The sequence below is a fragment of the Artibeus jamaicensis genome, unplaced genomic scaffold, assembly GCF_021234435.1.
Source record: "Artibeus jamaicensis isolate MK-2021 breed Jamaican fruit bat unplaced genomic scaffold, CSHL_Jam_final contig_447, whole genome shotgun sequence".
Taxonomy (NCBI): Eukaryota; Metazoa; Chordata; class Mammalia; order Chiroptera; family Phyllostomidae; genus Artibeus; species Artibeus jamaicensis.
In genome coordinates, this window is record NW_026521834.1 from 1403301 (window position 1) to 1415726 (window position 12426).

A 12426-nucleotide genomic window follows, 5' to 3' on the forward strand; every position below is an offset into this window, starting at 1 on the left:
TGTTTGGGAGAGACAAAGCCAAAGTGAAGGAGGTTATTTCTGTTGCAACTGCAACCCTCTGCTTTGTTCATGCAGGCTTCTGTATGTTTTTGACCCACCATATTCTTGCCCTCCAGTCTCCCCTTCCTTTACCTGAAACTAACTAGCTGTTTGTTTTTTTCCTGTCTTTTTGTTGGCATTCCTTTTCTCTGCTGCTCTGTTTTGTTCCTTCAACCCCATTGCAACCTAGTAAGACCCAACAAGTGTGTGTATGTGTGCACATCCCGTCCTTGCTATTATTTCTTTGTCTCCAGGAAGAAGTGTTTCCCTTCACATCTTGCTGGGTATTAAAGAGATCATGTTTGCTGTGCCAGCCTAGGATTCCAGATAGGGTGGTGTTGCTAATGGTGTAGACATAGCTGATCTTCCACCAGGTGGACTGGGTGAAAGGGCTGGTCTCTCAGTGCCCAAAACATGGGGCCACTTTTATTAGGGTTTTTTTCCTCTACAAAATGGGTTCCTTCCATGCCCACTTAATTGATATGCTTTTATTACTCCTCCTCCAGGTTAAGTAGCCTGTCTTTGGGAGATTCAGCACCTGAACGCAAGTCCCCTTCCCACCACCGCCAACCCTCTGACACCTCTGAGACAACAGGTAACCTCTTTCTTGGGGCATTACCACATTTTAACACAGAGGTATACACTCATACACACAAATCCATTTACCCCAGATGCAAAACAACTTAGCTTTTATATGAGCTCATAATGTGTGCTAGGTGTTGTTACACGTATACAAATTTTCTCATTTAGTCCTTATATCAACTCTAGAAAGTAGTTCTTATTATCCCTGTTTTACAGATGAGGAAGCTGAGGCTCAAGGGATTAAGAAACTGCCCAGGTCCAAAAGCTTGTAGAGGACAGAATTAGTACCTGAGCAGTGGGTTTTAACTCCAGAACTCATGCTTTATCCATTACAGGAAGCTGTCACACATACCTGCACATGCATGGTATCCAATACACACCCAAGAGGATGGAGACAGTGGGGAGTTATAGCCTTTCTTATTTCCTGTGTTTGTGCATGGATGTACTTGGAAAAACTGGATTTTCTCTTGTTTATCCTTCCCTGGATTTGGCAAGAAGTCAGCCCTGAGTCACCACCCTGCATAAGTTTTCCAGCTTTACAAAGAGTCATCAAGCTCTGGTGACCCACTGCTGCAGTCATTGCATGTAATTTGGCAGAAAACTTGCAGTCTCACTGGACTTCAGTCCCATGACTGCTTCCCTGTAATGTTAGTCTTTGGCATGGAGCTGGCCCTGCCCCTTCTCCAGCCAGTCTCACCCAAACACAGAGAGACTGACATGTACAAGAGAGACAAGCACCTCAAAGAGGGTGATTTCTTGTATGGAATACAGAACTGATCACTAAGAGGAGCATGTTGTTGCCATAGTATCTGTGCAGGATAAGTCTGGGGAATCTGGTTATTCTGGAAAGGCCTTCTGGAGGAGTCAAAATAGGGCTTTTTCGGGAGGAAATTGGCTGTATGCACTAACCTTGCAGTGACAATGCCTACCTAACCCTCTTCTTTCTTACCACTCACCAGGTCTTGTACAACGCTGTGTCATCATCCAGAAAGACCAGCATGGCTTCGGCTTCACAGTCAGTGGGGATCGTATCGTTCTGGTGCAGTCTGTGCGGCCCGGTGAGTATTGCATCACTCCTACAGTGGACAGTTCTCACTAAGTCACTTGTATGTGACAGTGCTGCCTAACTTAAAGAACTTATATATGAACATACAGTGTCACAACCCAGCAACCTGGGAGTCCAAGGCTCCGCTCCTCATACGTATCGGGCGCAAATAGACCAAAAATGGCTCAAGAAGATCTCAAAGCCCCAGAGCCTATAAATCTAAGCAATGAAGAAATAGCAAAACTCTCAGACGCACAGTTTAAAACACTGGTCATCAGGATCCTCACAGAACTGGTTGATTATAGCCACAAATTAGACAAACATATGAAGGCGAAACTAATTGAAATGAATGGAATTGCACAGGAAACCAATAGCGATGAAAAGGAAACTGGGACTCAAATCAATGGAGTGGACCAGAAGAAAGCAAGTAATGGCCAAACAGAAAAGAGTCAAGAAGCAAGAATTCAAAAAAATGAGGAGAGTCTTAGGAACCTCCAGGACATCTTTAAACGCTCCAACATCCGAATTATAGGGGTACCAGAAGGGGGAAAGGAACAGCCACCAGTGGAAAACTTATTTGAACAAATAATAACGGAGAATTTCCCCAATCTGGCAAAGGAAATAGACTTCCAGGAAATCCAGGAAGCTGAGAGAGTCCCAAAGAAGTTGGACCCAAGAAGAAACACACCAAGGCACAGTATAATTACATTAGCCAAGATTAAAGTGAAGGAGAGAATCCTAGAAGCAGCAAGAGAAAAGGGGACAGTCACCTACAAAGGAGTTCCCATCAGACTGTCAGCAGATTTCTCAAAAGAGATCTTACAGGCAAGAAGGGGCTGGAAAGAGGTATTCCAAGTCATGAAATCCAAAGACCTACAACCAAGATTGCTCTATCCAGCAAAGCTTTCATTTAGAATGGAAGGACAGATAAAGTGCTTCTCAGATAAGATCAAATTCAAGCAGTTCATCATCACCAAGCCCTTATTATATGAAATGTTAAAGGGACTTACCTAAGAAAAAGAAGTTAAAAAAAAACATGAACAGTGAAAGGACAACAAACTCACAGTTATTAACAACCACACCTAAAACAAAAGCAAACTAAAAGGACAGCTAGATCAGGAGTGGAAACATAGAAATGAAGATCACGTGGAGGGTTAGCAACAGGGGAGTGGGAGAAGGAGAAGGGGGGAGAAGGTACAGAAAATAAATAGCATAGACAGTAGATAGAAAATAGATGGGGGGGGGCAAGAATAGTATGGGAAATATAGAATCTAAAGAACTTGAGACACATGGTCATAAACTAAAGGGGGGGTAATGTTGGGGATGGGGGTAGGGTGGAGGGGAATAAAGGGGGGGAATAGAACAACTGTAACAGCATAATCAATTAAAAAATAAATTTTAAAAAAAAGAACTTATATGACATTTCTCTCTGAGGGCCTGGGAAGTCATGGGGGGTACAATTGAATTACTATAGAACTAGTTCCCCAGGGGCATCTGGAGAAGTCTCCACGATGCCAAGCCACTAGGCAGAATTTCTAGGGAATGACACTTTATGCTCACTTCCCTTGCCAGGAAGTGTGTGAAAACAGCAGAATTCCCTTAAGGTCACCCGGCAGATGCTTGGTTGCCCTCCAGGGGAGCTCCTTACACTGGGTCAGAGGATGCCACGGAGGGACCAAAGACCTCCTTACTCCCTACCTGCCTTCATATCAACTCACTCAGTGCACAGGCCATCACTAGTCTGCAGCTGTTTAAAATGAGACAGCCACACTGGTCCAAATGTATGGGCAAGTACAATTAACAGTAAATTACCAAAATATAAATGATGTGTGTTGGACAATATGGGAAGTGACAGTGTTTGGAAATTTATGTTTGGGTAGTTTGTGGTTCAAGACATAGTCATTTTTCTTCCAATCAATTTGAGAAGGCTTCTTAGAAGAAATTGGATTTCAGGAGTAGTTTGAAAGATGGAAGTGAAAAACACATTGGCAGGGTAGTAATTTGGTGGGAAGGGAGTAAATATTGGGAGGACATCGTAAGCAAGTCAGTCAATTAACTAATTAGGTATGAAAAAACTTCAAATATTCCAAAGCATGGTTATATGTCAGGTGAAAGAATCATTGTTGGTAACCCAGGCTGAAGAAAACAGGAAATGAGAGTGGGGGAGAGTCTAAAGCAAGCATCCCAAAAAGTAGTGGACAGCAGAGTAGCAAATGAGGTTGGGTCTGGTGACATGGAGCATCATGGGCTTGGGTTAAGGAAGATACAAGGAAAGGGGTAGGGAGCAGGCTAGCATTTCACACTAAGTACAGTGCGAAATGGGACGGAAAATATGCTTTAAATAATTTTGGAAAGATTTGAGATTTGTTTATGGGAAAGACAAAAAGAAAATGTCAAATATATGACCAAAATGAGATAAATGGATCATGTAAGAATATAAACAATTACAGCCACTCAGCTTTTATCAGTGGGAAGTTTTTTGTTTATTGTTGTTGTTGTTGTTGTTTTCATATCCTAGGGAGAGGTCTGAAATGATGTGTTTATTCTTTGCATGCCTTATTCACCCAAGGTTCCTGGACTTGGTGAGACAGCTAGTGGGACTGTGGATCACTTGTGCTTTGCCTCTCTGGTGTCTCATATGGGAAGCCCAGGGATGCGAGTTCAACACTTCTTCATATTTTCCTTCTCTCAGGCCTGAGCAGAGTTCTTTCCTTTCCCCAGAGAAGAAAGAACAAAAGAATAGGTTACAGCAAAATAGGAGTTTTGGGAAATATGTGCATGTATGTGTATCTTGGGGAGAAGAGAGGAAGGGACCTCATTTGGATTGGCATTGAAATCATAGGATTAGGTTCCTCTGGTTTACTCTTTCTCAAAGTATAGTCTTTGTTCTGCCTGTATCAGAATCACCTAGGCACCAGAATGGTTGATGAGCTCAGTAGTGCTTGGCCCAACCTCAGAAGTACTGTCACTCTCTGGCAAAGAGCCCAAGGAATATGCTTTGTAATAAATTCCCCTAGTGATTCTTCAGCTTACTGAAGTCTGAGAACTTCTGTTCTAATTTTTTATTTCTAAAAAGTTCAGTTTTTTTTTAATTGCTAAGTTATTAGAAGTCACATATGTTTCATACATTCAGGCAAAATGGCTCCTTTCTCTTCACCTTTAGTTTTTAGATGACAGTGTAAGAGTTTCCATCTGTTCACAAGTAATCTTACATAAATAGCATACTTGACATGAGGATAGTTTCAATTCCTAATATTGAAAAGCCAAGTTGGAATGTAGTTGTCACTATAATTTCTCTTAAGACTAGAAACATCTAGATGTGTTTTGTGGGAGCTTTATTCTGATCAAACGAATGCAACTTACAGATTTAATGATTACCTTGGGGCTGATTAAAAAAAAAAAACTTGGACTTCTGCCAAGATGGAAACGTGGGTGGAAGCACTGTGCCTTCTCACACAACCAAGTTTAAAAACAACAAAGTTTGAGCAACAAAAACGCAGCCAAACCACAGAAAATTGAACTATATGGAAGTCTGACAAGAACGAACCCTTCAGCCAAACTGGTAAGAGGGGAAGAGCCAGCAGCAGAGCAGGATCGGGCAGGAAAGATCCACCAGACAGACCAGGCGTGCGACCCAGGAGAGCCAGCAGCCATGGGCGAGTCCCAGGTGTGGAGTAGCAGGCGGACCCACTGAGGGCTGACCATAGTCACACATTCGCACGCAGATAAACTGGTGAAGGAGTGAGCGGTGAGACAGACCGTGCAGGCCCCAGTGGCAGGAAGCAGCAGAGGGGACCGCCATTGTCCCTCTCTGACCCCGCCCCCACATACAGCGTCACAAACCAGCGACCTGGGTGGCCCTGCCCTGGTAAACACCTAAGGCTCCGCTCCTTGTATATAACAGGGACAAACAGATCAAAACATGGCTCAAGAACAAATCAGAGCCCCAGAGCCAATAAATCTAAGCGATGAAGAAGTAGCCAAACTTTCAGATGCACAGTTCAAAACACTGGTGATCAGGATGCTCACAGAACTGGTTGATTTTAGTCACAAATTAGAGGAACATATGAAGGCTAAACTAATTGAAATGAATGGAAATACACAGGAAACCAATAGTAATGGAAAGGAAACTGGGACTCAAATCAAAGGAGTGGACCAGAAAGAGGAAAAAAATGACCAAACAGAAAAGGATGAAGAAACAAGAATTCAAAAAAATAAGGAGAGGCTTAGAAAGCTCCAGGACATCTTTAAATGTTCCAACATCCGAATTATAGGGGTACCAGAAGGGGGAAAGGAACAGCCACCAGTGGAAAACTTATTTGAACAAATAATAACGGAGAATTTCCCCAATCTGGCAAAGGAAATAGACTTCCAGGAAATCCAGGAAGCTCAAAGAGTCCCAAAGAAGTTGGATCCAAGAAGGAACACACCAAGACACTGTATAATTATATTAGCCAAGATTAAAATGAAGGAGAGAATTCTAGAAGCAGCAAGAGCTAAAGGGACAGTCACCTACAAAGGAGTTCCCAACAGACTGTCAGCTGATTTCTCAAAAGAGACCTTACAGGCAAGAAGGGGCTGGAAAGAAGTATTCCAAGTCATGAAATCCAAAGACCTACAACCAAGATTGCTCTATCCAGCAAAGCTTTCATTTAGAATGGATGGACAGATAAAGTGCTTCTCAGATAAGATCAAATTCAAGGAGTTCATCATCACCAAGCACTTATTATATGAAATGTTAAAGGGACTTACCTAAGAAAAAGACGATAAAAAAGATGAACAGTGAAAGGACAGCAAACTGACAGTTATTAAGAACCACACCTAAAACAAAAGCAAACTAAGAGGACAGCTAGATCAGGAGCAGAATCATAGAAATGAAGATCACGTGGAGGGTTAGCAACAGGGGAGTGGGAGGAGGAGAAGGGGGGAGAAGGTACAGAAAATAAGTAGCATAGACGGTAGGTAGAAAATAGATAGGGAGAGGGCAAGAATAGTATGGGAAATATAGAATGTAAAGAACTTGAGACACATGGTCATAAACTAAAAGGGGAATGGGGGGAGGGTGTGTGCAGAGTGGAGGGGAATGAAGGGGGGAATAGAACAATTGTAATGGCATAATCAATTAAAAATTTTTTTTTAATTTTTTTAATTTAATATTTATGCTTCTTATTAACTCGCCTCAGTGTTAATGTTTCTTATGTTTCATGGACATGAGTTAAACCCATGTTTAAGTTAAACCCATGCTCTAAGTCATCTGAAACAACCCAGTGGTCAAGGCACTGCTGCCTTCAGCTGGGTGATAACCTGAGAAAGTTGAGAGCACCCTCTTAGTTCTGCTCATTCAGTCATGGTCAGAAGCTCTTAATCTGGTCCATTAGAAAGGGGAAGCTATTAAGAGTTTAAAGCAGTTTTTTAACAGAAAATAAAATGTTATAATTATCATCTTTAATGAACTCTCGGTATTTTTACGAACCTCTCAGGGTTTATGAGCCACTGTTCAAAAACTCATGTTTTAATCCTTTTCTCCATATTTCTCTTAGTAATTATTATTATATTAAGAATTATATGTAAGGTAGTAAATCCATTCTTCTCATTAGAAAATAAGAAATAACTCTTATTTGACCTTGGAGCACATCTAGATACATTCAGATGAAGCACACGTACTCATCCCAGAGCTTGGCCCTCCCTCTCTCCCGCCGTGGCCTGGCCCTCAGAAGTCTGGCACCTGAGCTAGGTGGAGGGAAGAGCAAGAGCTGTACCTGATATTGTCCACTCTAGTTTAAAAGTTATCTTGTCACCGGAGCAGAGGTGGATGTACACATTTGATGTACTTAACACAAACATGAGAAGAAATTTTTGAAGGAAGTGATATGACAGGGACTTTGGGAAAGATGACCTCTGGCAAAGGTGGTTTGGGCTCTGCTGACCTGGTCTTCTTTTTACAGGAGGTGCAGCCATGAAAGCCGGTGTGAAAGAGGGCGACCGCATCATCAAAGTGAGTGACCTTGCCTTTGCGCACCTCCATTTCGACACCAGTTATTACTGGTTTAGGGGTCGTGCCACGAGAGTGAGCACAGTGGCGCAATATGACAGAGGGTGAGGACTAAGATATTCTAGGCCCTTCCTGACTCGGAAGCAGTGGTCCCCAACCTTTTTGGCACCAGGGACCAGTTTCATGGAAGACAATTTTTCCACAGACAGTGGAGGTGTAGGGGACAGTTTTGAGATGATTCAAATGCATTATATTCAAGCTTACCTTCTGCTGTGTGACCTGGTTCTTAACAGGCCCAGACCAGTACTGGTCTGTGGTCTAAAGGTTGGGGACCCCTGCTCTAACACAGCCAGGCTTCTAGAACAGGTATAGTGGGGGGATATTCTCCCCCCATGCAGTGCTGACTTTAGGTCCTTGCCAGTTCTAAACTACTGGCATCTTCCCTGTTGCTTCAGTGCTTTCTTCTGGAATACAGAGTCCTAGTACTATTAAGAAAATTCTTTCTTCTAGAAGGAGAAAACACACTGGGTCAGTTGACACATAAACAAGGCTAATGGTTGAGAAAAAAAGTATATACCAAAAATTTTTAAATGAATAAATAAACAAATAAATGAATGAATGAGGCTGCAGGTCTTATCCCTGCAAACTTATAGACTAGCTGGAAAGACAAAACACACTGCAGGTGTGAACAGGCACAAATTCATAATGTGAATTTGAGTGAACGAGTGACCAGAGGTGGTTAAAGAGCATTGAAAAATAGCTTCCTAAAGGAGTGGCGTTTTGAACTTGTACAAGGATCCCCTAGGTTTCCATCATCATTACTCAATATCATTTGTTCCCCTAACAGGTGAACGGCACCATGGTGACCAATAGCTCACACCTGGAGGTAGTGAAGCTTATCAAATGTGAGTTGGAGAGAACTGACTACTAAAGAAAGTAGAGGAGCAGATGGGCTGGGAGCAAGATGCAAAGACAGGAAAGGACAGGCCTGTTGACCCTGGAGGCTACCTTTGTAGATGTGGGAGGCAGCTGAAGTCACATCTTTCATCTTGTTGTGGAATGGTCCAATTAGATTGCCATGATTTTCTATTATCATTTCAGGGGGATACACTTAGTTTCCCAGCAAACATCTTTACTTTCACACCCATCTTTGCACTCACATTTAGACCCTATTTTACTAAGGCCAGGTCGCACTGAAATACCATTGCTCCTCTCTCCCATTCATGGACATTCTCCCTTATTTGTTTCTTATTTGGTGGGGGGCAGGAAGAAAAATATTCTGTTTGTGGCTGGGGCGGTACAACAATTGAGTTTGCCCAAGTAATCAAACAGAAGCAACAAATGATGAGGAAACAGTTAAAGGGTATGGGAAGTTTGAGGAGGTGGAAGGCTGGAATTTGAGTGCTTTTCATGTGCCAGGTGGACAGTATACTAGGGGCTTTATGTTGGCCACTTAGTTTAGTGAAACAAAGGAGGAAACAAGGGACTGATCAGGCAGACTCTCTGGAATGTTCCCAGATATTTATGGTGGAACTTTGGTTGAGGTCTCTGCATGAAGAAAGGGAAAGAGGGGTTACTTGTGTTCATGCAGGGTAGGTAAGCAGGAATTAGAGAATGGGGGACATTACAAGTAAGGAGAACTTTATCTACAGAATTATTAGCTTAATGAGGGGAGAAGGAAGAAAGAACCCCCTCCTTTTCGTTTGAATGTCTGCTCTCCAGAATAGTACCACTTGAGCAAGCCTTTGTCTGTCCCTGCAGCTGGTGCCTATGTTGCACTGACCCTCCTGGGCTCTTCACCCTCATCCATTGGTGCCTCTGGACTCCAGCAGGACCCAGACCTAGCAGGAGCTCCCCAGGTCACCCCTGTGATCCCACCACCACCACCTCCTCCACCTCTGCCACCTCCACAGCGCATCACAGGACCCAAACCTCTCCAGGTAATGGTCCTCCTGCTCCTCTCCTCACTCTGTTGTTCCTCTGAATAACTTCCACTGAGAGGAAAGTAGGTTAAATTGAATGGTATGTTAGTAAGCAAAGGCAAGCCAAAGAGATGTACTCCTTCCATGTAAACACGTGCAGTTTCATCAGCAGCATACAGTGTGTTTCCTCTAAATGTGTGAAAGACTCTAAGGAGGCCCTTTAAGAGTACTCCTGTCATACCTGAAGACTTGGAGAAAGTTAAACACTGTCACCAGTCATTGTCACTAGGGTGTGGAACAGTAGGGGAAAGGCTTCCTGAAGAAAAAGACTGCTTGGAGGAATGAAATATGGAGCCCAGTCTGTAGTGGAAGAGAGTAAAGGAAGAAAAAACTAGTAGGGACCTTTCCCTAAGGTCCAGGGAAAGCTGTATGATGTGTTAAAAAGAGGTTGAGATGCAGATAGACTAGGGAACAGGATTTGCCATTTGAAAAGAAGACTGAGCCCAGCGAGTCCTCGGAGACTTTAGAGAGCAATTTGATACCAGAGGTGATTACAAAAAGGTTTTTTAGGAAGTTCAGGTAAAGTCAAAGTAAGATTGCATTACTGAATTCCAGTGAGGTTCCAAGTGTTAGACAAACACACTTATGATGCAGGCTCAACTCTCATAGCTTTCCTTGCCCAAGAATCAGCAGGTAGAAGAGAACTGAGCTGGTCCCCACCTCTGACTACTGTCATATTTTTCATTCTTAGGATCCCGAATTTCAAAAACATGCCACCCAGATCCTTAGGAATATGCTGAGGCAGGAAGAAAGAGAGTTACAGGTAAGGTCACTGCTGAGAGTAGACTGTCCATTACCTTAATGAAAGAATATTTTATCAGTCAGTGGGGGAAAAAAATGAATATTTTATCAGAGCAATCTGCCAATGTGTACAACTGAATGTACAGGCCATATTCTGTTACCATAAAACTTTAAAAATTAAAACCCAGGGCCACTAAGAAATTGTCATAGGCCAATAGAATTTGTTGAAGCAGTTAAAGCAGAATTTGACCAATGGAATGAGTAGGGTAATAGCTCATGGATGATAGATTAGAATAATGATTATATAGACAAAGTACAAACAAGTGATGAGACAGGTAGACTAAAATGAGGGAACATTAAAACAGGAAAATCAGTCAGTTGGAATTGATCTTGCTGGTTGCCAGGGAAGGAAAGCTCAAGAAGAAGGATATGGGTAGGTAGGTGGATGCCCAGCCAAGCTGCTGGAGATGAGGGCCCTGTTGGTAAAAGGGGTACAGAGATTTCTAGGCATAGAGAACAGTAAGATTATTTTGGCTCAAATAGAATCATCAGATTACTATAGTGGCTTGCAACAAGCTCCTCACTCCTTCATTTCAATTCAGAAAACTTCTGTAAGTGCCCACTGATGTAAAGCATTGTTGTAGCTTCTGTGGCATGTAGTGAGGAAAAGGATCAGACAGTTCTTGTCCTTAATATGTTTAAAATGTAATGGGGAAATTTTATATTACAGTAGGGGAGAGAGTGGCAAGAACAAAGAGCTTCCAATAAGAGAAAGAAAGAGAGCAAGTAATAATTGGAAATGTAGGGGTAAACTTTATAGAGGATTCTATTCCACGTGTGCCTTAAAGAGTGGGATTTTTGTATGCAAAAGAGAAGGGGGATGTAAAACAACTCAATATAGGTCAAAGGCACAAAGATATAAAAATACACTCATTTATTTTACAAGCACTGAGTCCCTGCCGTGTGTGTATTGCAGTGCTAGAGGGAAGAGGAGTCCTAGGGGCAAAAGTTGGAATGGTTACAAAGATAAATGAAAGATGAACCTTTCCTTTAAGAAGTTCATAATCCAGTAGGATATCAGTGGATGAATGAAGATATAGTTACACTAATATAATAAGTAATGATATATGTTGACAAATGTCATGGAATAATCAAGACAGTGTATTATAAGAAGGTATAAAAGAGACCTATGTATCAATAAAGTAGAATTCAGAGTTCATAAATTAACCCACACATCTACAGGCAATTGATTTTTGACAAAGATGTCCAGATAATTCAGTGGAGAAAGAATAGTCTTTTCAGCAAATGGTGCTAGGACAACTGGATGTCTACGTGAACAGAATGAATTTGGACCCTTGCCTCCTCCAGTGTTTAAAAAATTAACTCAAAATGGATCAAAGACTTAAATGTAAGAGCTGAAATTAATTTTAAAAACTGTAGTCCTAGTTGGCATGGCTCAGTGGATTCAGTCCCAGCCTGCAAACTAAAGGTCGCTAGTTGGATTCCCAGTCAGGTCACGTGCTTGGATTGCAGGCCAATTCCCCAGTTGCGGGCATGCAAGAGGCAGCTGAAAGATGTATCTCTCTCACATGATATTTCTTTCCTTGCCCTCTCTCTAAAAATAAATAAATAAAATTTTTTCTAAAAGCTGTAAAAACTTGCCCTGGCTGGTATGGCTCAGTGGATTGGGCACCTGTCTGTGAACCAAAGGGTCACCAGTTCAATTCCCAGTTCAGGGCATATGCCTGGGTTGCCGGCCAGGTCCCATGTAGGGGGCGCACAAGGGGCAACCACACATTGATATTTCCCTCTCTTTTTCCCTCCATTCCCTTTTGTCTAAAAATAAATAAAGTATATTTTTTAAAAACTGTAAAAACTCTTACAAGAAAACATGTGTTTAAATCTTTATGACTTTTTATACAGCAATAGTTTGTTGAATATGGCATCAAAAGCACGAAAAACAAACAAACAAAAAATAGGGTGCTATCAAAGTAAAAAGACAACTCATAGAATGGGAGAAAAGATTTACAACTCAGCCCTAACTG

At 42.1% G+C, this 12426-nt stretch overlaps 1 protein-coding gene across 9 annotated transcripts in view; it reads left to right on the plus strand.

The window, feature by feature from the left end:
* Positions 1-12426, plus strand: part of ARHGEF11 (Rho guanine nucleotide exchange factor 11) — a 122219-nt gene that overhangs the window by 65844 nt on the left and 43949 nt on the right. For all 9 annotated transcript variants that reach the window (XM_037132576.2, XM_053666227.1, XM_053666223.1 and 6 more), the window contains 6 exons: positions 546-634; positions 1581-1679; positions 7612-7661; positions 8506-8563; positions 9420-9598; positions 10332-10403. In XM_037132576.2, the coding sequence (XP_036988471.2) occupies positions 546-634; positions 1581-1679; positions 7612-7661; positions 8506-8563; positions 9420-9598; positions 10332-10403 (547 nt within the window). The remainder of the gene's footprint in view (positions 1-545; positions 635-1580; positions 1680-7611; positions 7662-8505; positions 8564-9419; positions 9599-10331; positions 10404-12426) is intronic.